Here is a 27019-nt window from a genome sequence, read left to right as displayed (position 1 = left end):
ACATTGCATGGGACATACACTAAAAAAAAAAAAAAAATTGTTGTTTATCTGAAATTCAAGTTTAACTGGAAGTCCTGTGTTTTATCTGGCATTCCTACCTGAGGGGGTATCTTCCGCTCCTGCAAGCCTCAGTTTCCCCGTTTGGAAGATGAGGGGGCCTGGGCTAGATAACTTCTGTGGTTTCTTATGGCTTGGATGCTTGTAGCAGTCAGTTTAGATACATCCCCCTGTTATGGGAGCCCTGCTCCACCAGAGGGCGCCCTGGTTCAGCTCAGCGGGCTCCAGGCCGATGGCTCAGGGAGTGGACTGCTCGGTCCCTCTGGCCCTGGGTGGCCATCTGGAAACCGGGTTGTGAGGCTTCGGTGGCCCCAGGTCCTTACTCATCCCTAGGATAGCTTATTCAGAAGGAGAAATGGGGAGATCTCATAGAGTCTCTGAAGAAGAGACCATCTCACTCAGCTCCCCCTCTACCATTATATAGAAGGGAGACTGGACCCCGGAGGGGAAGGCGCTCGTCCAGGCTCACACCCCTGTCCTGGAAACTAGACTTCTGATTGCCTATCCAGAGCCTTTTTACCTCCTTAGGGTGCCCCTATTTCTGCTTCCCGCTGGACATATTTTAACCCTTGCAGTCTTAAAGCCAAAACCAATGCAGATGCCAGGCAGCCCAGCACAGCCTAACAACTGTGACCTACCTGAGTCCCTTCTCAAAGGAGATGTGGTCTTGAAACCTTACAAATGAGAGAGGACCAGGGATAAAGGACCAGAGTCCAGGCAGTGGGGAAAGAGCAGGCCCCTCACATTTAAGTTGGGAATATCATCATCATCATCTTCATCCTCCTCCTCTATGAGGAAGGGACCACGACCTATGCAGCAGGGACCATTATCATCAGGATTTTACAGATGAGGAAAACAAGCTCAGTGTTTGGTCATTGACTGAATGGGGCTCAATCCAGTTCTGCAGCAGATGTTGGAAGGGAGGGAGGGAGGCTGGCTTCTGTTACCAGGATCTAGAAGATCTCCAAGGGACCCGTACCCCCTTCAATGAAAAGAGGAATTGCTCAAAGGGAGAGATACCCACCAGTTCGGAGCAGGAGATGATTTTAGGAGACTTACAGATTTGGCATAAATTAACATTGAATTAAGTGTAATTCAGTTCTCTTCTGGACCATTTGATTATCAAAGAGAAAGTCTCTTAGATTTCTTCTTTTGACAAGAAACAGAGCATCCTTCAAGCACAGGGGACATTCATAATTGGGTGAAATTTTTTTCCACTGTGTTTTTTAAAATTTATCTTTAAGGTTTATCTCTATTTATGGTAAAAGATACTGGTTTTCCACCCAAGGTAATGAGATAATTTCCTTTAAATGGTAAGTTTTTGTTTTGTTTTTTGTTTATTTTTAAGAGCGTTGACTTAAAGGGAGGAGAAGCACAGATAGAAGGAGAATGTGAAAACACTGACTTTAAGGATTCTGAGGGCCCCTCTCAACTCAGCTGATCAGTGTTGCTGCAGGCAGCAGGCAGTGAAGCTCCACCCTGTCCTCCCAGGGCCCCAGGCTGATTCATGCTCCTTGCCTCTCTCTGATGCTGCCTTTCCCTTGAAAACCCTGAGAAACTCCCTAGAGGGGGCATCCAGATATGGGGGAGAAAGCTCTGGATTCCAGTTCCCCCCATTTTTCATTTTCTTATCGCATGGCCAAGTCACTCAATCTCCCTGAACCTCAGTTTCCTCATCTGTGAGTAAGTTGGTGGCAGAGCTGTTGTGATAGTGGGTGCTGTGTGTTGCACGGGTGATCTGCCCCAGGCTGACCAAGGCACAAGGACTGCATCCTACAATCTCAGGGAAAATGTCACATCACATCTCCCTCCCTACCCAAAGGAACAACCCATCCAAGCCATGTTCCATCTGAGCTCTTTGCTTTATTTCCCTTACAGCACATGTTTCTACCCAAAATGGTCTGACTTGTGCATTGTCTGCTTAGCCAGAATGAAAGCTCCAGGGCAGCAGGGGCCGTGCCCGAGCTTACTTATGACATCATAGAACATGCCTAGCATAGTGCAGGCATCTGGTAAGCGTCATCGAATGAATGAATGAACCGTTACCGAAATTTACGCTATCAGTCTCTGCCTAGATTCCCAGAGATTATGAGACTAGCGCTGGTCTTGAGTTCCTCAAATGGCCAGAACCAAACTGGCCAGTCTCTCCTCCTTCTGGTGTGAAAACAGAACACCAGAATACAAGTTTATGAGATGAGTTTTATGATTTTTTTAATGAGTTTGTATTATGTTAGTAGTTTGAAAATAATTTAAAATAAGAGAGGAATAAACCAACTCTAGTCTTGGCATCTGAAGACCTAGCTCCGTGGTCCATTGCGACGGAGCACACTTCCTGGAACTGTTTCTCTGTCTTGAAGGGGTGCCTCAGAACACCAGCCTGAAATATCACACCAGCGTGGTGGGCACAAAAGAGCTTCGAAATGTGCTCTGTGGACTTATGATGCCGTTATCTTTCCAGAACCAGAGTGTTCTTTTTAAAGCCAATCTACTCTTGTCTCTCTCTTTCTCTGGTTTAAAACCCTCCAACAATTTCCCATTGCACACAACAAAATAAAATCCAAACTCCATATCATGGCCTACCAGACTGCAGGGTCTGGCCTCTGCCCAACTCTTCAGCTTCGTCCAGTGTAAGCCCTCATTTTGCACACCAGCCACACTGGCGTGGGACTCATAGCGCTCCCCATCCCCTCAAGACCTTTGCCTGTGCTGTTCCCCCTGCCTGGAATGCCCTTTCTCCGACCTCTCCCCTCTCTCACCTCTGCCCCTCCAAACACTTATTCCTTCTCTTCCTCTGTGACTCAGCTCAAGTCTTCTTAAGGAAGCCCTAGAACAGCCTTGTCCAATAGAATCTTCTGTATTGATGAAAATGTTCTGGATCTACCTGTTCAGTAGGGTAACCACTAGCCACGTATTGCTATTAAGCACTTGAAAAGTTTCTAGAGTGACTGAGGGACTCAATTTTAAATTTTAATTAATTTAAATTTAAATCTCAAGAGCCATGCATGAGTCATAGCTACCATATGGGATCGTGGGACTCTAGAATAATCCTGTGTCCTCCTGGTTTCTTATACTCTCCCTTCAGTGTACCTATCACATCTTGTAATTTATATTTATTCGCACATTTTAAAATCCATTCCATATGAGACTTTAAAAGCCAGAAGAACAAATGCTTTGTCTGCTCTGCCACATTTGTGCCCATAACACCTGGAATGGGATCTGTCCAGAGTAGGTAGGTCATAAACATTTATTGAATGGATGGATGGATGAATGAGTGAGTGCTTAGTGAAGGGAGAGAGTTGCTTAGCCTGGTGCTCTGATAATGAAGTGCAGTCATGAAAAAGGTCAGCCCCCAGGTCATAAAATTAAAAGTAAGCGAAATCTGTGCTTATAAGCACCATAGATTCCCTGTGTATAAGCAAGCCTGTGTGTGTGTGCGCATGTGTGTGTACAAAAGCATAAAAGTGTGTTTGCAAAACTTTGCATTTGTACAGTTGTGTATGGACACGAATGTCCATGTGTTGGCGTGTCAGGGAAATGAGGTCACTAAGACACATGCAAAATCACTCAGGAAGGCAGTTTCTAAGTCAGTACTTTTTATTTTGAAAGATTTGTCAAACTCTTCACATCGTGGTGAGAGTTTACATGATTAATAAGAAGCAGCTTTTTCATGAAATGCTTGGAGGTGAACGAGTTCTCAGCCTGTGAGATCCGACCATCCCATTGACTTACTTTGGAGTTTCTTTTGATTAACGGAAAGAAAAGAGAGGGGTGGGGGAGAAGAGGAGGAACATGCTAGCAACCAAAGGAAAGATCCCTCATGACAGCCATCCAGATGTGAAAAAAGAGGAAAAAACCAACCAAACAAACAAAAAAAACCCTAAACAAAACCGATTCACCAACTGCACTTTTTCTATTTTACAACATTCTGAGCCTGACTCACTTCTTGATTTTGGCCTTTCTGGCTGAAACACCCTCCCACTCCTGCAACTCCCAAAGACAGTTCGGAGGGGAGCAGCCCCCTGTACAATGTGGTGACCTGCCCCCCAGCGGTGTGGTGGATTCTAGAGAACTGATGGTCCACGGCTCTGAAAAGTTTGAACAAACAGCCTAATATGAAAAGAAACGACACTGAAAAGTGAGGGGGGGCGAGGAACGGTGAGGAACCGGGTTTATGTGAGAGTTTGTGTATTCCCAGAACACAGTCTTGGGTTCTTTCTCTCAGTTACAGCCCCGGGCAAACAAGATTTGTTATCTGCGGTCCTGGCTGGTGGGTTCTGCAGGTTTTCCCCACCACTGATCCTCTAGCCCCAGAAACATCCTTGCCAACGTCACGTGTCTATTACTTCCCTTTGCCTACCTTCAGGCCACGTAGGGATGACCCCCCGGCAGCCAATACCCTGAAATAAAATTAACACAAAGTCTGATTCAGTGAGGATTCGTTTCAAACAGAAAAGTAGAAAATCTAAAGATGCAACGTGTGTTGAAGGCAGACTTGAACAGATCAAAATTTCCACCTATAGGCCACCTATAGACGATAGGCAGACGTGCAAATGTTAAGACAAAAGTGGGACCGTTAGTAGATGAGCAAGAGGCCGTGATAGCTGAGTTACAGCTAAGAGTGTCATGACTTGGGTTAAAATTTCCATGTTTAGCACCGTTAATGTATTCATTTAAGTCTATATTAGCACCTTGACCCCAGGCAGAACAACAAACCATCCAAACATTTTAAACATTGGGGAAAACAGGAGGGGGAAGGTCAAAGAGAAAGAATCTGGTTCTGCAGGTGGAGACGTGGATTTAGATCACGAGATCCTTGTCGATGTCCCCTGTGAAGCAAGAAGCAGCAGCATTAGACTGGGAGGTCAGCGTTGATGAAGATGTGCTTCCCAAGGAGTTGGTGGATCCCTCCCATCCCCAGGACCAGGGGCCAGGTGACCAGTCCAAGGTCACCCAGGGAGCCTATGACTGAGAACTTTGGTCTCCTCCTCCCCCCTGGCCGGTCCTTGTGACTTACACCCACCACCAAGTTACTCTCCCTGTCTCCTCTCTAGGTGCCTGCCAGCTCCCAAAGTGGCGCTAGACACAGAGTGAGTGCTGATTCTCGAGGAAGAGAGAGAGAAAGAGCCACCCGATGGCTGGACAGAGAAGGATCAGGAAGCCTCCTGAGAGAGCGAGGCCCACCCAGGCAGGGAGAGCAGACAGAAGTTAATGAGGCACAGAGAGCAGAGACGGGCAGAGAGGACAGACACCCAGACGGCAGAGAGGGCAGCGAAGAGGGAGGGAGAGGACGGCGGCCCCTTTGCTCAGACACTCACGCTCCTTGATGCCAAAGCAGCCGGCCCACTCGTCCAGGGCGATGTACTTGTCATTGTCCAGGTCACAGGTCTCGAAAAAGCGGGTGGTGCAGTGCTCCATGGGGATGAGGGGCGCACGAAGTGGGGCTAGCTCGGTGTGAGACAGGTACCTGCGGGGGATGAGGAGGGGAGAGCCTGAGAGCTTGAGAAAGCCCCACACACCCCTGCATGGGGAGTCGGGGGCAGGGAGCCTGCCCCTCAGGGCCGAAGGAAAGGATGTTCCATGCAGAATCCTGGTCTCCGCCCAGCTCTGCCACTGACCTGCTGTGTTTCTGCGAGCACAGCCCCGCCCCACCCTGAGCCTCGGTTGCCCCTCCATCAAAGGGGGAGGAGTTGACCACAATGTCTAAGGGCCCTGCTAGTTCTGATGTCCGTGGGTTCATAACACAGGTCTCTTGGTGCATTTGTTTCCTAATTGGCTAAGATCTGAGGGCACAGAGACTTAAACTGAAGATATTCAGCATTTCTGCTATTGGTAGATCAAAATCTGGTGTGGAACAACAATGCATGTTTTCTGTGGACGCACATTTATACAGCTGCACATGCACATTAAAGAGGCTAAAAAGAGATGCATCAGGGCTTCCCTGGTGGCGCAGTGGTTGAGAGTCCGCCTGCCGATGCAGGGGACACAGGTTCGTGCACCCAGGTCCGGGAAGATCCCACATGCCGCGGAGCGGCTGGGCCCGTGAGCCATGGCCGCTGAGCCTGGACGACCGGAGCCTGTGCTCCACAACGGGAGAGGCCACAACACCACGTACCAAACAAACAAACAAAAAAACACTCTTCCCTAAGGGACTACAACTTGACTCCAATTTTCTCTCTGACCCCCAGGCCCTCCTGCCCCACCCAACTCATGGAAGGAATACACAATGTTTGAACTGAACCCTCCCCCCTTCATTGTATACCAGTGAGAAAACGGAGCCCCAGAGAGGGGCGGGGACTCAAGCAAGGTCACCAGGCATCTCTTCGACAAGGAGAGGGGAAGGTTGGCCCCCCCTGACCCAGGCTGAAGCGCTTTCCCAGACTCACAGTCCTTGCAGCTCCATCCAGAAGCCTCCCTCCTGGCCCCTTCCTTGCTCAGCCTGAGCTCCAGATGTTCCCCTGACTTCTCCCCTCCCCTCCACAGTATGACTCAGATGGATCCCAGCCAAGGAAGGAGCCTGGGAGAGAAGCAGCAGGGAGTTTCCCAGTGCTCAGGAGACCCCAGGCCCCGGGGATCACGCACAGGGTGGGCAGATTCCAGGCACAGGGGCTGGACCAGGAGGGAGCGGTGAGCTTCCCTGAGGGGAGCATCCCTGGGCACAGCGTGCGAGCTGGGTGGCCTTCCTTTTCCTGCTGCTCCAAGAACACACAGCAAAAGAAGGCCAGAAGGCGGCAGTGAGGGTGACCACCCCCGCTCAGCTGCAGGTGTGCACCAGCTTCCACCTGCAACTTCCAGGAGCCTTCTTTACTTTTTCCTTCGATTGTGAAGGACTGATCATCACCCAGAGTGTGAGCTCCATGGGGGCAAGGGCCATGTCAGTTCTGATTACTGTCCAATCCCCTGCCTAGAATCGTGCTGGGCGTGTAATAGACACTCAGTAAGTGTTTGTTCACTGACCCACTCCCTGCCTATCCTGCAGGGCAGTTAAACAGCACTTCCTAACTCGTTTTGACAAGGGGCAAGAGCGATCAAACCAAGGGCTTGCCTTGGGGATGGGGCTGGCTCTGTGAATTTCTTAAGAACTTCCAGGGCCGGTTTGCCCTGTTAGGGCTGGGTCTCAGGGTCTTGCTGAAGGACCCTGAGCACACAGACTGCCCCACCTTGGCTCTGCCACCCCGAGGAGTCTGGCATTCCTTCCTAGCTCGCTTTCCCTCCGTGAATGGATACCCCAGGCCAGCACTCACCGGGTTAAGGAGGGGTTTTCAGTTCCAATGGCTTCTGCCTCTTCTGGCAGGAGGGAGTGTCTCATGGCTTTCTACCCCCACCCCCTGCCCCGGTCCGGCATCCTTTCTCCTATACCTACCTGTCCCTTCCTGCCACAGCCCTTAGGCAAACCGTGGGCTCTAGGGCTGGGGGCAGCAGAGGCCACTGGGAGGTTTTCTGACCACATCTAGTGCACCTAGCAGCGCTGGCCCATGACTGTCCACTCCAGGGCCAGGCCAGAGCAGCTCCCCGGGACCCAGGGGACCTGAGGTCTTACCCATCGATGGGGTGCTGGTCCAGCTGCCCGAACTGCCAGTGCACAGGGAAGATGTACATGTTGTAGTTCTTCTGGAAGTCCCGGGCCAGCAGCTCCACAGGGTGGTCTCCGGCTTCCAGGCGCTTCTCATTCTCGTGGATCTTCTTCACCTGTGGGAGCAGAGACGCGTGTGACAAACAGTCCGGGGAGGCTGTCCAGACCAGTCAAGACCCCTCCCGCCTCTGACAGGAGGCCAGAGCTGGCAGACACCAGCCAAGGCCAAGGTTCAAAATGAGGAAAGGAAGATGGGTACCATCTTCCAAAATGAGATGGTGTAGATGAGTACCAGCATCTCGTCCACAAAAAATGAAGGCCTGGACTTCCCTGGTGGCGCAGTGGTTGAGAGTCCGGCTGTCGAGGCAGGGGACACGGGTTCGTGCCCCGGTCCGGGAAGATCCCACGTGCCGCGGAGCGGCTGGGCCCGTGAGCCACGGCCACTGAGCCTGCGCGTCCGGAGCCTGTGCTCCCCAACGGGAGAGGCCACAGCAGTGAGAGGCCCACATAACACACACACACACATACACACACACACACACACACACACACACACACACACACACACACACACACAAAATGAAGGCCTGGGGCGATCTCAAAGGGCTCTCCCTAGGGCTGCCACATCAGAATGACTGGGGAGTATGTTCGGATGCAGCTTCCTGGGACTGGCTTCACAGAGACACCGATTCAGTGGGCCTGAGGTGGGGCCCAGGAAGCTGCATTTATCAGTACTCCTAGTGCTTGGTATGTCCATTAATGTTTAAGATCCACAGACTCAGAAGGAAAAAGGAATAGAGTTATTTATGTCTCTTATAGAGACAAACAAAGTGAGCAGGACTTTTTGCTACAGGACTTCTCAGAGCCTTTAAGATGTGAATGTACTCTGGGAGCCTTCAAAGGCAGCAAGGAGGAGTCTGCGTCCTGGCACCCAGAATACAAGGCACTCGTTGGAGTGGGGATGTGGGCTTACACTTGGGGGTCTAGATCTAGGAATGGGACTGTAGATCCCAGCCAGCCTGGGGCCAGGAGGCGTCCAGCTCAGGTGCCCTGGGACAGGATAAGAAGATACCACTCACTCGCAGCTTCTGCTTCTCGGTCAGAAGGTTGTTGTCCTCATCCCTCTCGTACAGCGTGACCAGGACGTTCTTGAGCCAGTCCCGCATGCGCAGGGGGAATTCAGTCAGCTCAGAGTCCAGGCAGGGAGCGATGTCTAGGGTCCAACACACAAGGATGGTCAGCACAGACCCTGATTCTCCCTGCCTGAGGGCCAACATGCTGGCTGGGCGGCTCTCCCCGCCCCACGCCCTCCTCCGGCAAGAAGCTTCAATCAGCGACCCTTGATTGAAGCACAGGGCTCAGCCTCTCTGGGCCACAGTGTCTTCACACCTTTTGGACAATAGAGATTGTGTGGGGGGAAGAATGCTCTGCAAATGGACAAGTGCAAAGGCACGTCTGCTGTACCCTTGACCTTCATCTGATCTGCGGAGGGAAATGGTTCCCTCCGATGGCTCTTGCATTTTTCTGGGTGTTGAGCCCTGAAAACAGAGGCCAGGACCCTCGCTGATGATGTTGACTCTTGAGAGGTGTTTGAAGCTGGGATACTGAGGAATAGCATCCACCCATAGGCCCCGCTTAGCTGGGGTGGGGATTCAGGTATACTTAATCACCAGAACATTCTTAGCGATACGATTCCATCCTCGTCTTTGGAACTTAGGATCCCAGAATGTCAGACCTGGAGATTTCATCCAAGTCCACCCTCTTGTTGGACTTATTAGAGGTCCGTGTGGAGAGAAGGGGCTTGATTAAGGCCACACTGTCAGAGCCTCATCCAGCACCAGAGCATGTGGGTGCCTGAGGGCCTAGGGGTCCATCCTTCCCTCATCCTTTCACCTCCGGAAAGCCCCCTCTGTGATTAGGACCACAACCTTCTTCACCAGCAGCTGGGGAATGGAAGAGAAGATCTGGGTTGGAAACGCTAGGAGTTGGAGGGAGTGAGTGATACACCCCAGAGGACGGGAGAGCCGCTCGGCACGTGTGTCAGTCTCACTGCCCAGGAATTCCTACCAGCATTCCTCCCCCTGCCTTCCTTCTCCAGGCTGTGCCTTCTCATTTCACACCCTAGGCCCCGTAACTGGGAGAGCAGGGCTGACCACAGGAGAACCTCATTCCCCCTCCTCCACCTTTCTGCACGCTGCACACGTGAGGCAGGTGAGGGGCCCTCCCCAGTGTCGTCTGGTGCCAGGATGTACCAGACATACCGCGTGGATGTTGTCTTGGAGGGGAGCAGAGGTGGCCTTGCGTGTTTCAGATGATAGGGAGGCAGCCACGCTGAAGCAGGAGCTTCGGCCATCTGAGACTACACCTGGTATCACTAACAAAGGGCCAGACAACACCCTGGCATCCCTTCCGCCACACGCCTGGCTCCCAGGTTTCTAGAAGAAGGTGGTGAATCATATGTCTTATGTGGGCAGACAGGAATGTAATGGAGTAACATGGCCAAGGATATGACAATATTGAGTAACAGGGCCTAAGGGGAACTGACAGCCTCGCCCCAATTTTAAAGCATTCAAATTCAAGTATTTTAAAAACACTCTTGGGCTTCCCTGGTGGCGCAGTGCTTGAGAGTCCGCCTGCCGATGCAAGGGACACGGGTTCGTGCCCCGGTCCGGGAAGATCCCACGTGCCACGGAGCAGCTGGGCCCGTGAGCCACGGCCGCTGAGCCTGCACGTCTGGAGCCTGTGCTCCGCAACGGGAGGGGCCACAACAGTGAGAGGCCCGCGTACCACCAAAAAAAAAAAAAAAAAAAAAAACAATAAAAACACTCTATAGGTCCGGGTAGAACATCACTTTTGCTTCACAGTGTTGAAGCAGGAAAGATTGTGGTTAGCCCTATAGAAGAACTTCGTCATCTTTACAGAAAAGAAATGAGCTGTCTTGGATGCTAGTGAGAGGCTCCAGAAACCCTCCCTGATCCTGTGCTCCCACAACTGCTCAGTTCTCCCCTGGACATGTCCTGAATGCAGATACCTATTCGTAGACAATCATCTCATTTTATAAGTGGGAACCCTGAGGCTCAGGGAGGGGAAGCGATTTGCCCAAGATCACACAGCACAGGAGTGGCAGAGCCAGCATCAGTGCCAGTTCAGTGCCTTCTCCCTGAGATGGGAGGCTTGGCAGGGTCCGAGGAGAGACTCACATTTGCAAGGCCCGATGTAGTCCAGGTGGAGTTTGTGGCCTTTCTTGGTGCCCTCCAGTGTGCACTTGGTGGCGAAGAAGTGGCAGGAAGAGTCGAAGGTCTTGTTGTCATTGCTGCACACCTGGCGGCAAAGCATAGAGGACCTCACCCTCATTCCCAGAGCCCTTCGCTGGTACCGCCATCCTTGCCCATTTCAGAGATAGGGACACTGAAGGCCAGGCAAGGAACATGATTAGCCCGGGGTCATACAGTGAGTTAGTGGTGGAGCCCAGACAAGGATCTATTCTTTGGGCTCCCAGGCCAACGTTCAGTCCATGCTGAGAGCCACTGCTGGTCTCTGAGCTGTGGTATGACTGAGTCAGGGCTGAGACATGGGAAAGCAAACCTGGGAGATATGGAAAGGATGAACTGAAGGTGAGGATGGGTAAAGGGCAGGGTGTGCAGAAGAGTTAATACAGCAGGCCTGGGATTGTTATCCTTAGAAAGGCGTGCTTATGATGTTGGCCCTTGGCTGGAGTCCGGAAACGTGGCTGGTAAACAGTTCCCTGCACTGTTAGAAAACTGTCCACAATGATGAAAGTGGCTCACTGTGCCTAGATTGCTTGTACAAATAATATGGTTCATGCTGACCATCTGTTTTCCTGCTTGGAGTCTGGACTTTGGGTACATGCCAGGGAGAGGATGTCTGTGTGACCAGCCCTCAATTAAACGTTGGGTGCTGAGTCTCTGAAGGGCTTCCTTGGGCAGAAGCCTTGCTCACATGTGGCTACATCTCATCTTTGTAGCTGGGGAAAGAGTGGGGTTCTGTGAGACCCCTCGTGGCAGGGGGAGAGTAAGCAAGACTGTGCATGGATTCCTCCACACTCGGCCTGTGTCTTGTTCCCTTTTCATCCAGCTACATACCCTTAAGTCTTAGCGGTGAGTGCAACTGTACGCTGAGTTACGTGGGTCCCCCTAGCGAATCTCCGCATGAGGGGGTGGAGGAGCAGAGATGCCGTGGGCTGAACAAAGGCAGTGGCAGAGTAAGTGGCTGTGTCAGGAGGAGGGGAGCCTTGCGTTGAACATCCTGCACACGCTTATTTCTTATATATCACTGCAGAGGGAGAACTGATGGGCATTGGTGACCGGTGCAGTAGGGGGTGAAGGGGTGACGAGGAGGGAAGAGTTGACAAAGATGCTAAAATTTGGAGCCCAGAGGATAAGCTGCACTGGGGAGAGATTGAAGATGGAGAAGCCAGGTGGGAGGTTGTGGGAGTGATACTGGTACTCGATTTGTTGCCCTGAGCAACAAATAGCCATACCACTAGCACAATGGTTGACATGCATGGGTGCTCAATAAGTGTTTACTTGCGTGGATGGATGGATGAATGGTTGAGTCCTAGGGGAGGCATAATGAACAGGTTTGAAAGATTTTTTAAAATAGCACAGATTGAGAACTTACTAAGTACCAGACATTATCTGACAAATCCCCACAATAGCCCTATGAGATAAAGTCTATTTCTGTCCCATTTTTAGAGGTGAGAAAACTTGGAGAGGAACATAGCTAAGATCCCACACTAACAAGTGGTGGAGATGGGGTTTGACGTCAGCCTTCAGTCTGACCCAGAATGCACATTTTTGGACCTGATGCTTTGCCAAGCTGCTCCCATATATAGAAGGCCCCTATCTCGGTGCCTGGTGGTGTTGATGTATTCCCTTTGGAGTCTGAGTAGAGCTGGAAGCTGGTGGCGCCACGTAAATTCCTGGTGGTTGCTGGAGAGTCCAGTGACGGGAAGAGCCTCCCCTCCGACTCGCTTGCTTGATGTGACTACACCTAGCGAGGGGACTTCTGAGACTGGAGCTGCCCCGTGGGACCACCAAGCCAGCAGTGTTCTGGGCAGATGCTCTGTGTTCTGAGGACCCCAGCCCCCCACCATGCCCCTGTCCCTCAGGCCTCACCTTCTCAAACTCGCCAATAGGGGCAGGGCAGCTGGTGGGGTCCTGGCACACGCACATGGGGGTGTTGTTCTCGTCCAGCTCGCACACCTTGCCATGTTTGCAGTGGTGGTTCTGGCAGGGATCTGGTAGAGTGCAAGGGCACCCGGTTAGCATCACCCAGGCTAGCACGTCCATCCCACCCCACAACGGATCCTTGGACGGAAGTCCTAGGCTGTGGCCCCCACTCGGGCTTTGAGCAGCCCTGCGTCCTCCCTTCTCTTCTGCTGAACCCAGCAATGGGCATGTAGGGGAGAAGTTGGCTCAGTCTGGGGATTAGAGATTCAGTCTGAGGTCAGGGCCAGGCACACTTGGGGGGCTGGGGGCTCAGTCTGGGACCCAGGAGTGCCAGGTGCCATATAGCTCCCCCAAGGATGGAAGCAACCATTGTGTCCTCAGCTTTCGGTGGATCCATCATCGCAAGGCATTTGGGGATTTTAGAATAGACATTCTAGAATGACTTGGAAAGTCAGCTGTTGTCACGGAATCAGGGAGCTGTGAGGCCCAACAAAACAGACTTGAGTGGCTGTAGAGGAAAAGGGAGCAGAGCCCCAAGGCCCACACTGAACAATAGAGCCTGCCTGTGTCTGGTAAACACTGGATGAGGGGCGTGGAGGGGAAGGAACATGACTCAATAGCAACGAATAGGATGTGAGCCAGTCTAGCCTTTTCCTCCTGGTGCTTGCCTGGGGGTATCATAGTCATCCTTTGTTGGATGCCTGCCCTGCCAGGCCCTGGGCCAAGGGCACTTCTTCTTTATCTCATAATCCTCTGACAGCCCTGGGGCAAGGATCTACCATCTTCACCCTTCCCCAAGTAAGACATGAGGAAGCGGGCTCAGAGAAGCTTCGCAGGCTGTCGGAGGGCATCGCAGAAAGAGGCGGCCGTTTGGAGGCAAGCCTTGTTTGGTTTGCCTCCAGAGTCTGTGCTATGAGCCCCTGGGGTACGAAGCATCTCCGCTGTGTAGGAGAATGCTGGCCCTGTGGGTGGGAGCCAGAGGCCCTGGGTCACTGCTGTTGCTCTGGTGCTAACTCCACGGGTAGCCTTATATGAGCTGTGTCAGGTTTTCAGGCCTTATTTCCTCACGGCTGTGTGAAAATCAAATAAGCTCATGAGCGTGAAAGCTTCTGGGGCCATCGAGTGACCAGATGGGACTGGGGACCTCAGTGGGAATGTGAAACCCAACTTTGGAATTACAATAAAGAGGTATAAGGGGAGAAGGCCATTTGCAGCTTGAGAACTTCCCTTCCGGACACTCATGGCCTGGCTATAAATAGATCTTTCCAGATTCCAGAAAATAATTCCAACCTTTCAGTCAAGGCAGTTTCTCCTCCACGGCCCATCCTGCAGGGAGGACCCCACCCTGCATTTCCTTGGGAAGGAGCTTCGTGCACACTGGGACCACGCTTTAGGCCCGGGTGGCAGAGGGCAGAGGCTTCATGTGACAAGACACGGGGAAGGGACCTACTTTCAGCCACCACTTCCTCCTCGGCTTCCTCAGGACCTTCATCAAATTCTCCTACTTCCACCTGGACGGGGTTGGTTCCCACAGGTACCTGGGGTGGAGGGGGAAGAATGAGTCAAATGGCCCTACCCCCATCCTAGACCTGGAAGAAAGGGGCAAAGGCTGGAGGGGGTTTGCCTGGAGCCTCAGGTACCCACAAAGGGATGGGGAGAGACAAGCTGGAGAGGGGCACTGGGCCCAGGTCACAGAGAGCACAATTGCCAGGTCCAGAAGTGAGACTGAATCTTACAGGCCGCTGTGCCTCTAGGGCCCCAGAGCTCTATGGAGATGTCAGAGGCCACCAGGGGGGGTCAGGGCAACAGGGGGTGCCAAGCTCTCCACCCCTCCAGCCACACCAGAGCAGCTCCTCTTTCATCTGTTTGACATATGGGGAAGACCGTGGGTGATCATCTGCGAAAAAATGTCCCACAGCTTAAAAAGTAAACAAAATTCAGAATCATAGCTCCCAACTGTTAGGTCCCATGGAAGGTTTGGGGAGCTTTCAGGAGTGTGTCAGGATTGGGGGATACACAGGATTTACATCTGTGCTGCGCCCGTTCCAGCAGGAGACCCACAGCACTCGTTTGGCTTTCTCAGGGAACAGATGTAGGCAAAGAGGGGCCGCAGGTCTGGGGTCCCTCCCCACCTACCTCGGACACCTCAGCCACGGTTTCCTCGACCACCTCCGTCTCATCTGGCAGGGCTTCCTGTTGCTGTTGGGAAGTGAAAATAGGGTTTGGAGAGGTCAGGGCCAAGGCCAGCTTCACTGCTGAAGTGCCTCGGCCTGGACCTCTAAAGCTGGGGAGTTAGGAGAGCGGCTCGTTGGAGAACCCCCAAGGCTGTGCACTTGGGGGTCCTCCAACGAGCAGAGCCCCTCAGGGACTTCTGTGACTAGGGATGAAGGCACAGGAGAAGCCAAACACCGGGGCCCTGTGGGGGTCTGGAGCACCTCCCTTTATATTTATATCTGGAGCGTCTATCTAAGATTTGGCTTGGAAAAGCATTTCCGCTACTTAGTCTCCCATAAAGTCTGAAAACCGCTAATGCAGACGAACTCCCTTCATCTTACAGATGGGAAAACTGAGACCCAGAGGGGATGAACACTGAATTTTAACAGAGGTCATTATCTTCCCCACAAGCATGATATCATCATCATTGTTATTATTATTTGGCGATTCCTTCTTGGAGTCAACTTGGAGTTAGAAGAAGCAAGATAGCATATGACTTTGAGGTGCCCGGCTGGCTGGGGCTTCTTCTAAAAGTGATGCTAACTTGCCAGATCTTTTGCCAAAATCTTACTGCCTGATCAGGATTGCCAGCATCTACCATCATCACACCTTCCAGTGAAGAGAGGATGAGGGAATCATAGGTGAAAGAAATTTTTCTTTGCGCGCTTCACGTTTCTTCCTCCATCTTCTGGTCACAGCTTCCAGCGTAGCACTGGATGACCACTGCTGGCCCAATCCATACGATTCTTGGAGGGCCCGTCAGTCAAGGTGCCTCACAATCCCTTGGCCAAGAAGCAGGCCCAGGACCCAAGCTCAACTAGATTGGCTCTCCTTGCATTTTTTAAATCTTCTTGGCACATGTTCTCAAGATGTGAAAACTGTCAGAGTAGAGACATTCAAATGGCAACACCTCCGTGACCGTTCATTAGCTCTTACCTCCCAGATCCCAGAGCTGCCCTTTTCTAGTTCTCTGCAAGGCCTTGGATTTTATAATCTACTCCTATATCCTTTTCCCTCCTAATTTAGTCAGATTGGAGTCTGTTGCTTGTAACCAAGGAGCCCTCACTGATTGAGAAACTAATCCAGACCTCTCTCTGTGGCTTGAATCCCTTCTAACTCAGCATCCCCTCCTCTGCTCGAATTCCTCATATGACAAACAGGTCACTTCCTTCTAAAGCAATTCTAGTCCCTTTCTGGGAAGCTCTGATTGCTAAAAAGAGCATCTTCATGTTACATGGAAATCTCTCTTCTCTGGAATCTCCACCCAGAGGTCCTCATTCACTTTTTCTTCTGAGCTTATTAAAGAAAAGAAAAATATTTTTTTAAAATTAGACAGTTAAGATGGGGAAGTCTCTGTCCCTTCTGAGCATCTAGGGCTGGCAGATTCGATGCCCCTGGGCTGGTGGTAGGAGGTAAGACCAAACAGATGTGACCTTTAGGTACTTACAGGGGCTGCCAAGGCCCACCCAGCCAGGCAAAGGAGGAAGAAGATCCAGGCCCTCATGGTGCTAGGAACCCTGTGGGGAGGAGAGAGATGGAGAGTTCAGTGAGGGGGAGGTTTCTTTTTGTTTGGGATCTTAGTTCCCTGACCCCAGGGATCAAACCCGCACCCGCTGCATTGGATGCATGGAGTCTTGACCACTGGACCGCCAGGGAAGTCCCCAAGGGGGAGGATTCTTGATGGAGAGCTCTTGATGCTGAATTCCTGTGATATGCAAGGTAATTTTAGATGGTCCATGTTAAAGGATAGTGAAAGACACGGGAGTAAATTGCTTCTATTCATTTCTCTTTCAATCCTGATTATATGAGAGAGTCTCAGTTTGGTGCTAATGTGTCTTTAACACCTAACACTCACCCCTTTTGAACCGAGAGTACTGCCTCTGGCTCGGAGCCTCCACAGGAAACTACATCCAGCTGGAATTCAATAAATTTGTTTTGTCTCCTTTGTGTTTAGTTTTACAGTTTCCTTCTATTTATGACAAAGGTACACAGATTTCTCCATTTATGGTAGTGATCTTAAGTCTCCTTTCTCAGTACATTTATTTAAGTTTTTAAAAAGTGATTCGACAAAGGTGATTGACTAATTAGTCAAGTCTGGGCAGTGCTGAACCAGATCATGTTCAAGGGTCCCTTCAATCCCTGGTGTTCTAGGATTCTTTTCTTCCTATACCCCAAACTCTCCTCCCCTCCTCCTCCACCTCGTCCTTTTCCTCCTCGTCCTCCCCTCCTCTTCCTTCTGCTTCCTACCCATCTCTAATAAGAGAAGCTAATGGGCAGCAACCTCTTGCCAATTTGAGACAATGAGATCTACGTTCTAAACAGAGAACAATAGTTTTTGAGTGTGGCCAGTGGAAACTTGTGGCCATACTTTCCTCCATTTACCCAGGAGGATGGCACTTCTTTGGATCCTATGTGGGAACGATCCAAATGCTTACATATGTTGCATGGTACCTTCCCTTTCCCCTTCACAGTTAAAGGATTTTAGCTGAGGTCTAGAAAATTCTCCTGCCCTGGTCACTGCTGTGACCTTCCTCTAGATGCTGAGCTCTCGACTCTAATAATCTCATGACTGGAAGGCATCTTGGAACAGAATCTCCTCTGATGGTTCACTGCCAAAATGCCATCCCTAACTGAGGAACTATGGTGGGGACGTTTCGTTTCTTCTTCTAACTGAATGGACTTCCGTTTCCAAGTGGCTTTAGAAAGTTCTTCCTTATACTGTTTAATTTGCCTCCCTCAAGCTTCTCCTGGTCTACCCTGATGGTCCTTCTGTGGCCACACAGAGCAAGCATGCTTCCTCTGGCCCCAAGCAGCTTTTAGCCAAGGTGAGCAACAACCATATCTTCCCTCGTTTGTCCCCCAAAACTTCCATATCAGTCCCAAGTTCCTCCCAAGACTTCTCAACTGACCAAGCACCTTGGTGGGAGGTACCCTGGCATCGTGGAAGAAACACTTGGCTTGGAACTAAATGCCAGGGATTCTGGTTCTGTCGAAATACTAACTTGGTGTATTGGTTCAATCCTTCATCCTCTCTAGACCTTGTTTCCCCCTTCTGTTGAGAGGGTTAGACTAGGTGAACATTGAGGTGGTAGCCTGGGCCCTTAAGATACCCTTAAACTGTCACAGCACATGCTGGTCTAGGCATACATCCTCCCCTCTGATATCCTCCATTTTAACTTGGATTATGGTATTTGGGGAAACAGACAGGGGAAGGGCAGACTTCATAATGGTCCTTTATTGGATTGAAATAGACACTAAACCTCACTATTTCATAGAGTATACAAGAAATAAAACCAACAGAAATTTAAAGAAATCAACCTGAAAGCTTGGCTTTGCTTCACGATATCCCCAACTCCCAGAGGAATCCAGTCTTCCCTTTCCAGGCAGTTTTGGGAATGTTCCTCCCCTCACACAGCTCTGTATGCTTTTCCTCCCCCCTCTCCCCGCAAGCCTTGAGGTGGAAAAATCTGCCTTCTTCCTTCCCCATTTGGAAGATACAAGCAAAACAACTCCTGCATGTGGCTTTGGATGAAGGGAACAGGAGAGAAAGCATGAATGAAGGGCTTGTCTGAGATTGTTTGAAGTTGAAGGGTCAAAGTGAGACTCGTAACAGGAACAAAAAAAAGTCATCTCGTCTGGGCTCCAATTGCAGAGGAGACATATCGTGAGAGAAACAGCCCAACTAGGACTGGAAATGCAATAAGCTTCAGGTTGGAGAGCCAGGACGACTGATGTCTCCAAAGTCTGTGTCCTTATGAGCAGAGGACCAGCTCCTTCTCTTTGACCAGGGAAGGGTTTGTGGGTCAGCCCTTCTGTCTGTCCTGCCTCACCACCTGCGCTCTTTCCCAGGGGCACAGTGACCCTTTCCGCCACCCCCATCCTTGGTGCTGCAGCCAGAAGAGAAAAATAATTCTACATCTTACAGTACTTTATAGTTTCTAAAGGCCTCACGTATAGTACTCTGTCCCCTTGGAGCCTCTGACACACTGGCAGGCAGGCATGGGGGTGCTCTGAGTCCTGCTGGCACGATGAGGAGTCTGAGATTGAGAGGGAGAAAGTCACGCAACATTCAGGCCCCTTCCAAGCTGACAAACTCCCTTCCCATGGCGTTGGTTTGGGCCTCATAGGGGTCATGCTCGGAGACGGGAGTGGGGTGGGAGAGAACAGCGGAAAGTGAGAGCATTAAGAAAAGGACACAAAATCTTGGAGGAGGAGTTATTCTCCAAATTTGAGCTTTTGCCCAGTGCCCAGTGCTACCTCACCAGTCCCAGAACCCTCTCCCTCCAGATGATGGGATGGGAGGGAAGGGAGGCAGCTGGGCTGTTCTCGGATGCGCGACCATACTCCCTGCATACTGTGAGCTCCCTCTTGGAGGTTCCTTCTGGCGGAAGAGGCAAGGCACCCATCCTGCAAAGCTAAGGGGGTACATCAGTAATGCCAGCAAGGTCAGAACACAGGGTCAAACCCCAGCATCCAGAAATTATCAGCTGTGCACCCATCCTTTGCCAATCAAACCTAGGTCTGGCGTGCCCAGGGAAAATTAAAATACTTTTGTATAAATGAGCAATTTTAAATGAAAACTCCCTTCTTTGTATCTCTTTAGTTTGTAATGATACCTGTGTTTATGCTTTTCAAAGTGTCTTCCTAATCCGACATCCCACTGGGGGCTGAAGGCATGTCTTTCTGCCTTTTAGTACAGGAGAGAAGGCTGAGGCCCAGAGCGGGGGGCGGTGGGCGGGGGGAGCCTGCCCAGAGCCCCAGGGAGTGAGCGGAAGGGCTGAATGAGGACCCAGGCTGCCCCCCTCTGCCACTGGCATGCCCTCCACCTCACACGCTGTTTCCCTTTGTGGCAGCTCCCTCCCTAGGTGCTCACCTGAAGGGGGCCCAGTTGGGCTTCGAACTGGCCCAAGGTACAGGGAAGGAAATGAGCCTGGGGGGGTGGGGGGATGAGGGGGGCAGGAGGTGTGTTTCCCTTGGCTCAGTGGTCATCAGATGCAGACACCACTCACTCCCACCCCACCGCCTGTCCTGCCTCCTGTTCCGTACATCCAGTCCCTTCCTTTTGCCTTTATTTGCTCTGCAGATGGCTGAAAACCCGTCTTTGGCTGCCAGCAGGACCCGAAGCTGAGGTCACTTCTCTGGGGATGGAAAAGTACAGCCAGAGCCCCCAGTTCCTCTCCCTCAAAATATAACGGGCCTCCTTTGGACTCTTGCTGGACACTGGAAAGTCTCTGAACGTCAGAACTGGGGGAAATCTCAGAATCATAAAATTTTAGATCGTGGGTCTTGGAATCATAGACCCCTAAGAACAGGAAACACAGAATCTGAGATGCAGTCATCAAATCTGATTTGAGTAGAAGAGTTTATGGAGCAATGCAGTCTAATAGAACTTTCTGAGATGATGAAAATATTCTATATCTGCATTGTCCAATATGGTAGCTACTGGCCACCAGTGGTTATCGAACACTTGAAATGTTGCTAGTGCAAATGAAGGGCTGAAGTTTTCACAGTATTTCATTTTAATTAAATCTGTGTAGCCACATGTGGCTAGTGGCTACCATATTAGACAGGGTGGTTATCAACTTTTATAGAGGCAGTATGGCAGAAAGGTAAGCCTAGGGGCTCTGGAGACAGAATATGCAAGTTCAAATCCTGGCTCTGCCACTTAGCATTTGTGTGACCTTCAGAAAGTGACTTTCCCTCTCTGGGCCTCAATTCGTGTCTCCATCTGTAAAATGCAAATAACACACCTACCTTGAAAGGCTCATGGGTGATTTGCCTGAGAGAATACAAGAGGTTAGCAACGGAAGAGCGTCTTAAAATCCAAAGATCCCAGAATCTCCATCCCCCTTGAAAATCCAGGGCGAGAATACCAGCTCTTTGTCTGTGGCCCAGGGAGAAAAGGTGTTGGGGTGGAGAAAGGAGACATTGCTCCTCTTGGTCTCAGGCACACCAGCCCAGCCCCCAGTGGGCACAGTGACAGAGCCGGCCCCAGGCTGCCCTCTCAGTTGAGCAGCAGATGCAAACCAGGCGTCTTGCTTCCGCTGTTTGGCTTGCAAACAAGGGTTCCAAAAAACACACGTTCCTGGTAAACAAGCCTAAAGAGAGGAAAACAAGTCTAGAGGCTAATAAAAGAACGCATGAGTGAGCCAGGCCCGCCAGGGAGCTGGGACTCAGAAGGAGGGCTGAGCCAGGCCAGAGAGGCACCATCATGGCCAGCGTAGCCACATGGGCACTCACACCCCAGGGGAGCAGATGCAGCCAGTCAGAGGTGACGTGGAAGTCGGGTCCTGGGTTCGAGTCTTGGCCATGTTGCTCCCAGCTCACCATGCAGATTAGGGTAGGCTCCTCTACTCCCTGGACCTCACCTAGCGCCACTCATCTGCACAATGAGGGATCTTTTAGACCAGTGTATTCAACATACAAGCCAGGAGTTCTTTCTCTCAATGAAGTCTTCTGCAAAAGGCCAAATTTGAAACAGCTAAGAGCCTCTTGCATTTGTTGAACATGTGAATGTACTATTATCTATTCAATGAATTAGCTTGAAATTTTTTAAAAAAACAAAAGCAGGTGAAAGCAGTGTTGAGATGGGGGCTGGAAATCCTGTACACTTGGACACCCCCTGAGACACTTTGGAATGCCTCTAGGTTCTTTCATGAACAGAGTTTGAAGACCTTGGGGCCAGGGGGTCCCTAAGGTTCCTCTTAGCCCTGACATTCTGAGTCAACTGAGGCAGAAATCTTTCAGAATACCACCTTTCCCAACTTGCCCCTTGACTCCCTGCTTCCACTTCTAACATTTCTTGCTGGAAGGGAAGAAGCTAAGGGAAACTTTTAGGATATTATGGGTGCTCAAGCCTAGCTTTGAAAAGGTTCAGAGGCAACTCAGAAGTAGCCCCAGAGTGTGAGACTGGAATCAATCTGACTGAGGTTCTATAAACACATCTGAGATGCCACGTTTCACTGTGGTTAGGAGAGGCCCCAGGGTGGAGCTTCAGGCTCTCCTTCTTGACTCCCCCTAGGGGCCACTGCTGCATCTGGGTGACCACAATGAAGGGGATAAAGAATAACATCAAAGTGTCCAAGCTGTCATATCCTAAAGATAGCAAATCTGTGGCATATATGCCTCCACCTGCCCCTCCTGTGCATGTGGCAGACATTACTAATCAATCATATGACCTTTTCCTCTAAAGTCCAGAGTGGCATTCAAATCCTGAACACAGTTCTTCTGGCAGCTGCTACCAATGGATTGGCGTTGTCAAGCCATGGGAAATCTCTTTGCCATGCTTCTGATTTTAGAGATAGGGAAACTGAGGATCAGAAAGGTAAAATAATTCACTCGAGGTCATATGGCAAGCTCAACTTCCAGATGTTCAGAAACATCCAGATGTTTGTGGTTTTATTTTTTCATCTGATCAAGTCAGGATCCTAAGGCTATGACTAACACAAGATGGGCCAGAAGGATCCACAGATGAGATGGGTTAATACCAAATTTCTGAAAGAACCCAGCTCTGGAGAGAGTTGCTATTTCCATTTGTATTTTCCCTATAGATATCAAGCTCTATAGCTTGATGAGTGAGGGCAGAGTTAATTTCCTGTCTAAGACATCTTCTGGGTGAGAAAGAGGCTGTTTTTCTAAATAATTCTGTCAAGTCACTGGTTGCTGGCCTTGGGCCTGCACAGACCAGCTGTCCCCAAGTTCAGGGTTGGGGTCAGGACCCAGGCTCTGTACTGTAGAGAAAAGGTAATTTCTTTCATCCCCAGGGTTGGCTGAAAACTCAGCTCCAGCCTTCCCTTTCCTCCTTTATAGGAGGTTAAGGGAGGGAGCCAGCAGGAAGCGAATGAGCAGCCACCTCTTAGCCACATCCTGCTGCCCTAATGACAAAGCCATACGGGCTGGGTTAGGCCATGGCAGGCCAGCAAAGGAGAGAAAGAAGTCCTGCTCATCACTTATTGTTCATGGGGCTCATTGCCTCTAGAGGGAGGAGTGTATGGAGGATGCCAAACTGCTCAGATGAAACAAACAAAAAACGCATTGAACATCTGGATGTTTCCAAACATCTGAAAGTATGGCTCAGGCATCAGTTTGCTGTGTGACCTTAAGTGAGTTATTCTCCCTTCCTGAGTCTCAATTTCTGTCTGTAATATGTAACAGGTGGTCAGGAGTCTGTCTCCCTGCCATGGCCTATAGTTAGATCTGGCTGTGCATATCCGTGTGTGGCTACAAACAGCAGTTGTGTATCTGTATGAGTGACCTATGGCCCTGAGGACCTCTGTGTGAAGCTGTGTGTGCGACTCTGTGCATGTCTACTTGACTCGGCCTCTGTCGTCAGTTTCAGCCTATGTAGTTGAGGGTCAGAGTTTCCATATGCATCAAAATGGACACCTGGGACTTGTCTATGAGTCAGGGTATCATTCAGGTAGAGCTTTGAGTGCATGACCTTCTGTGTCTGCTCATGTATTGAGACATTTATTTTTAGCTGTGCCAGTGGGTGCCTGCTGGTGAAATCAATGTTTGTATATTTGGCATCCTTGTGGGTTTTTTATCTCTGCACACATAGCTACCTATCTAAATAACCTCAAAAATAAAACATTTTCCTGTTTACCTCACATCCTCAACTCTTTCCTTTCCTCCACCATCTTTTTCTATTTATAGCTTATTTTCAGCAAGGAAGACTGCTCTTGTGAATAGCAAACCCCAGCCATGCTATTGGTTGACAAGTCTCTACAGATGGATAAAGATTTTAGCAGGACTGTTATGTAACCCATGACCCCCTAGCCCGTCCTCTCTTGTTTCCTTTTCAACTAGGGGGCCAGGAGGTGTTAAAAATGTAGCCTAACTATTCCCTCTAATGAAAGCAGCACCTGGCATTTAGGTTTACAGGATTTCAGAGCCAGAAGGGTACCTGGAGACCATCTAGGTTACATTCCCCATTTAATAGATTGGGAAACTGAGGTCCAGAGAGGGGAAGTGTCTTTCCAAATGTCACTCACTGTGAATTAGGATCCACCTCTGCCATTGCCTTGGCCAATGCTCTTTCCACACTGGAGGGTACAACACTCTTGGGAAATACTCAAGAAGATGCCCAAATCAAAAGAATTTGAACAATATTTACTTTGTTTAAATGTGCCTGTCAGCACTTTTAGTAAAGGGAAGTTATATCCAAACCCCAGGATGATGAAGCTGCCAGACAAAAAAGGTGGGGATGATTTCAACTCTTTGGATGCCATAAATTCATCAGTTCTAAAAACCCATCTGATTAAGTGGGAGGGCCACAGTGTAGCAAGTGCTTCACCGTGCATCACCCTGTTTTGTCCACATAGTATCCCTTTGAGGTGGTGCTGTTACTGCTTTTTAACCAAAGAGGAACCTGGGGCTCAGAAAGGAGAAGCTATTAGTTCAAGGTCAAATGGCACCTTTGAGGCAGAGGTGGAATTAAAACTCAGGTCTTCAAGTTGCCTGTCTAGGAAGCGGGAAGCATATCACAGCCTCACAGCTACCCTGGGGTGCTGGGAGATCAGAAGGGCAGGACCTAGAGTTTGCTGTCCTGGTGTTTGAGGACAGAGTGGAGTGGGGGATATTCAGACTGAGCCTGATGTTCTAAGTGTTTCTAGAGTCCCCAGCCAGCAGGCAGAGACCCTGAAAAAAAGGTTGCCGTGGCAACTCGCATTCCTCATAGAGTGAGTCATAGCAAAGAAGAGCCTTTTGGTGGGTGGGACTTGGAAAAAGTTTCAAAAGTTGATTCCTTCCCCAGGCACCGCCCCCCCTTCCTCCCCACCCTCCCTCCCTCCGCTCCAGGCTTTGTCGATGTGGCAGCTGATGGCTGAGTTAACTCTCTCTTCCCCCAGCCACTCCCATTTCAAAGTTTTTCATCCTCCTGCAAATATACCTTTGCGTCCAGTCCCCACCCACTCCATCTTCCACATCATGCCCTCCGGCTACCTGGAAGGTCAGCATCCATTTGAGAATATGTTAAGACCGAAGGCTGTGAACACCCTCTTATACACTGCTACTGTCTCTGCTTCTTTCTGTCTCTGTCTCTCAGTCTCTCTCACACACACACTACTGTATATATAGATTTAAGGGGTTTGCACGTGCCTGTAAGCCTATTCAAAAGCTAGTCCGTGGATTCTGGTTTAAGAGACCTTCCTTTGAAAGTTTCAGAGGACATCGGGCAACCCAAAGACCATCAATCAAGTCCACCCCTCTTACTTTACAGACAGGGAGACTAAGTCCAGAGGAGACACTTACCTAAGATTACACATAAAATGTGTGCCTTCGGTCTGCCACCTTGCTTCTTATGTGCTTCTCACCCTACTGTCAGCACTTGGGGTGTATAGAAGTTTAACCCCAGAGAAAACACTTTCTCTATGTGTTCTGCATAGAATAGAATTTTCTGGAGGAAAATGTGTGCCTCTCTGTTCCTTCTGGGGCAGACTGGGCTTCCTAGAAGACATGCCTTGCCCAATGCCCCCTTTTCTCTTGGTGTCCCCAGGGACTCAGGAAGTCCAATTCTCCAGCAGCCAGTGGAGCCATAGTCTGAAGAAGACCTAACACCAGCCTGTGTAGAGTTTGAGCTCCTCGTAGCAAGGTGTGAGAAGGTTGCCCTGGAACCCTCTCCATCTTTCCTCCTCCCTTCCACTCTTTACAGCACATCCCCCCACCCAGCCTCCCATCAGACCCAGTGCCTCAGCTGGACCATATCAAATGTCTGGGGTCTTCAGATCTAGATACACAGAGGACTATTGCTGGCCATTTCCTGTGTTTACACCCCAGGGAACCCAGGATAGGAACAATGCCTAACCCAAGACTGATCAGTGTGTGTGTGTGTGTGTGTGTGTGTGTGTGTGTGTGTGTGTGTGTGTGTGTGTGTGTGTGTGTGTGTGTGTGTGTGTGTGTGTGTGTGTGTGTGTTGGAGGACGGGGTTTGAGAGGGGAGAAATTCCAGGGAAACAGGAGCCTTCCCAGAGGTGCTGATTAAAGATGAAAACTCCCCCTTTGCCTTCCAGAGATCAATGTATCATTCAGGCAAAGTCTCTTTTGGAAAACAGAGCCCCTGACCAAGAACCAAGTCTAGGAAGTTTCTTCTTCTGGAATGGGAAGCAGGGCAGACTCTGGCTGCCGGCTGGTCCCTCTTGCAGCTGTGCCCAGATCAGATTCCCAGGAAAGGAAGAGGCTGCCACATTTGTAAAGGCAGCCTCTGAAACCAGAGAGACAAACACAGAGAGAGACAGAGCGAAAATACTCCCTCAAAGGCAGTCTGATTATTTTCTGCGAACCTAAAAGGGAGACCAAGTTATCCTGAAAAGCAACAGGCAGCAAGTCCATGGTCCCTTAAGGGGAGCAATGATGGAGCCCAAAGGAGATGCACATCCCTGTCTCCGATCCAAGAGACCTCCCAGCATTGCTTCCCCTCCCTTGTACACAAAGTTGAGGAGTGAACCAGAGCGCAGGGGTTATGGGACTAGAGAAGGGACAGGCAGGGCAGGGGTCGTGCATACCTCAGTGGCAGGCAGGCAGGCAGCAGGCGAGAGCTCTGGGCGGTCAGAAGGTCTGCAGGAATGTGAGGGGTTTAGAGCCTGGTAACAGGAAACCACTCAGAGCTCTGGGCTGGGTCTCCCCCTCCACCCCGCGGTCCCTCCTCCTCCTGTGTCTCCTCCTTCCCCTCCCTCCCCCTCCCCTTCTCCCCACAGCCAAAGCTGTCTCTGTCTTCCATTTCTTTCTTCCTCTCCTTGTGGGTCAGGACGGCCCACCTCCCCTACCCCCGCCTGCCACATGGGTTCTGGAGCTGTTGCCTAAACAGACAGACGGAGCGGTGTGTCAGGGCTAGAAGGGGCGGCAGGAATCCCCTAGAACAGCCTCTTCCTTGTTCAGAGGGGAAGTGAGGCCTGGAGAGGCAAGGGATCACCCGAGGTTCCCAGGGGCAGAGCCAGGCCCAAGGGTCTTGATTCTATGACCAGTGACCTTCACAAGAGCCTCCCTAACAT

The 27019-nt window shown here is 50.5% G+C and overlaps 2 protein-coding genes across 8 annotated transcripts in view; one reads left to right on the top strand and one right to left on the bottom strand.

Annotated features, from left to right (window-relative positions):
- SLC36A1 (solute carrier family 36 member 1) overlaps positions 1-27019 on the top strand; it is a 302007-nt gene that overhangs the window by 218723 nt on the left and 56265 nt on the right. The window lies entirely within an intron of this gene.
- SPARC (secreted protein acidic and cysteine rich) lies at positions 3634-27019 on the bottom strand. 3 transcript variants are annotated; one of them, XM_059062474.2, is made up of 11 exons: positions 26838-27019; positions 26534-26585; positions 16481-16550; positions 14956-15018; positions 14270-14357; positions 12766-12887; positions 10828-10948; positions 8707-8840; positions 7595-7743; positions 5373-5521; positions 3634-4883 (listed from the first exon to the last, which is right to left on the bottom strand). In XM_059062474.2, the coding sequence occupies exons 3-11, from the start codon at positions 16535-16537 to the stop codon at positions 4855-4857; spliced, it is 912 nt and encodes a 303-aa protein (XP_058918457.1). In that variant the 5' UTR covers positions 16538-16550; positions 26534-26585; positions 26838-27019; the 3' UTR covers positions 3634-4854. The 3 variants fall into 3 exon arrangements, with proteins under 3 accessions (XP_058918457.1, XP_066888137.1, XP_066888138.1); XM_067032036.1 differs by having other exon boundaries at positions 26795-27018; XM_067032037.1 differs by having other exon boundaries at positions 26828-26988.

The sequence above is a fragment of the Kogia breviceps genome, chromosome 4 (genome assembly GCF_026419965.1).
Source record: "Kogia breviceps isolate mKogBre1 chromosome 4, mKogBre1 haplotype 1, whole genome shotgun sequence".
Lineage (NCBI taxonomy): Eukaryota > Metazoa > Chordata > Mammalia > Artiodactyla > Physeteridae > Kogia > Kogia breviceps.
This window is presented reverse-complemented; position numbering and strand designations above follow the sequence as displayed.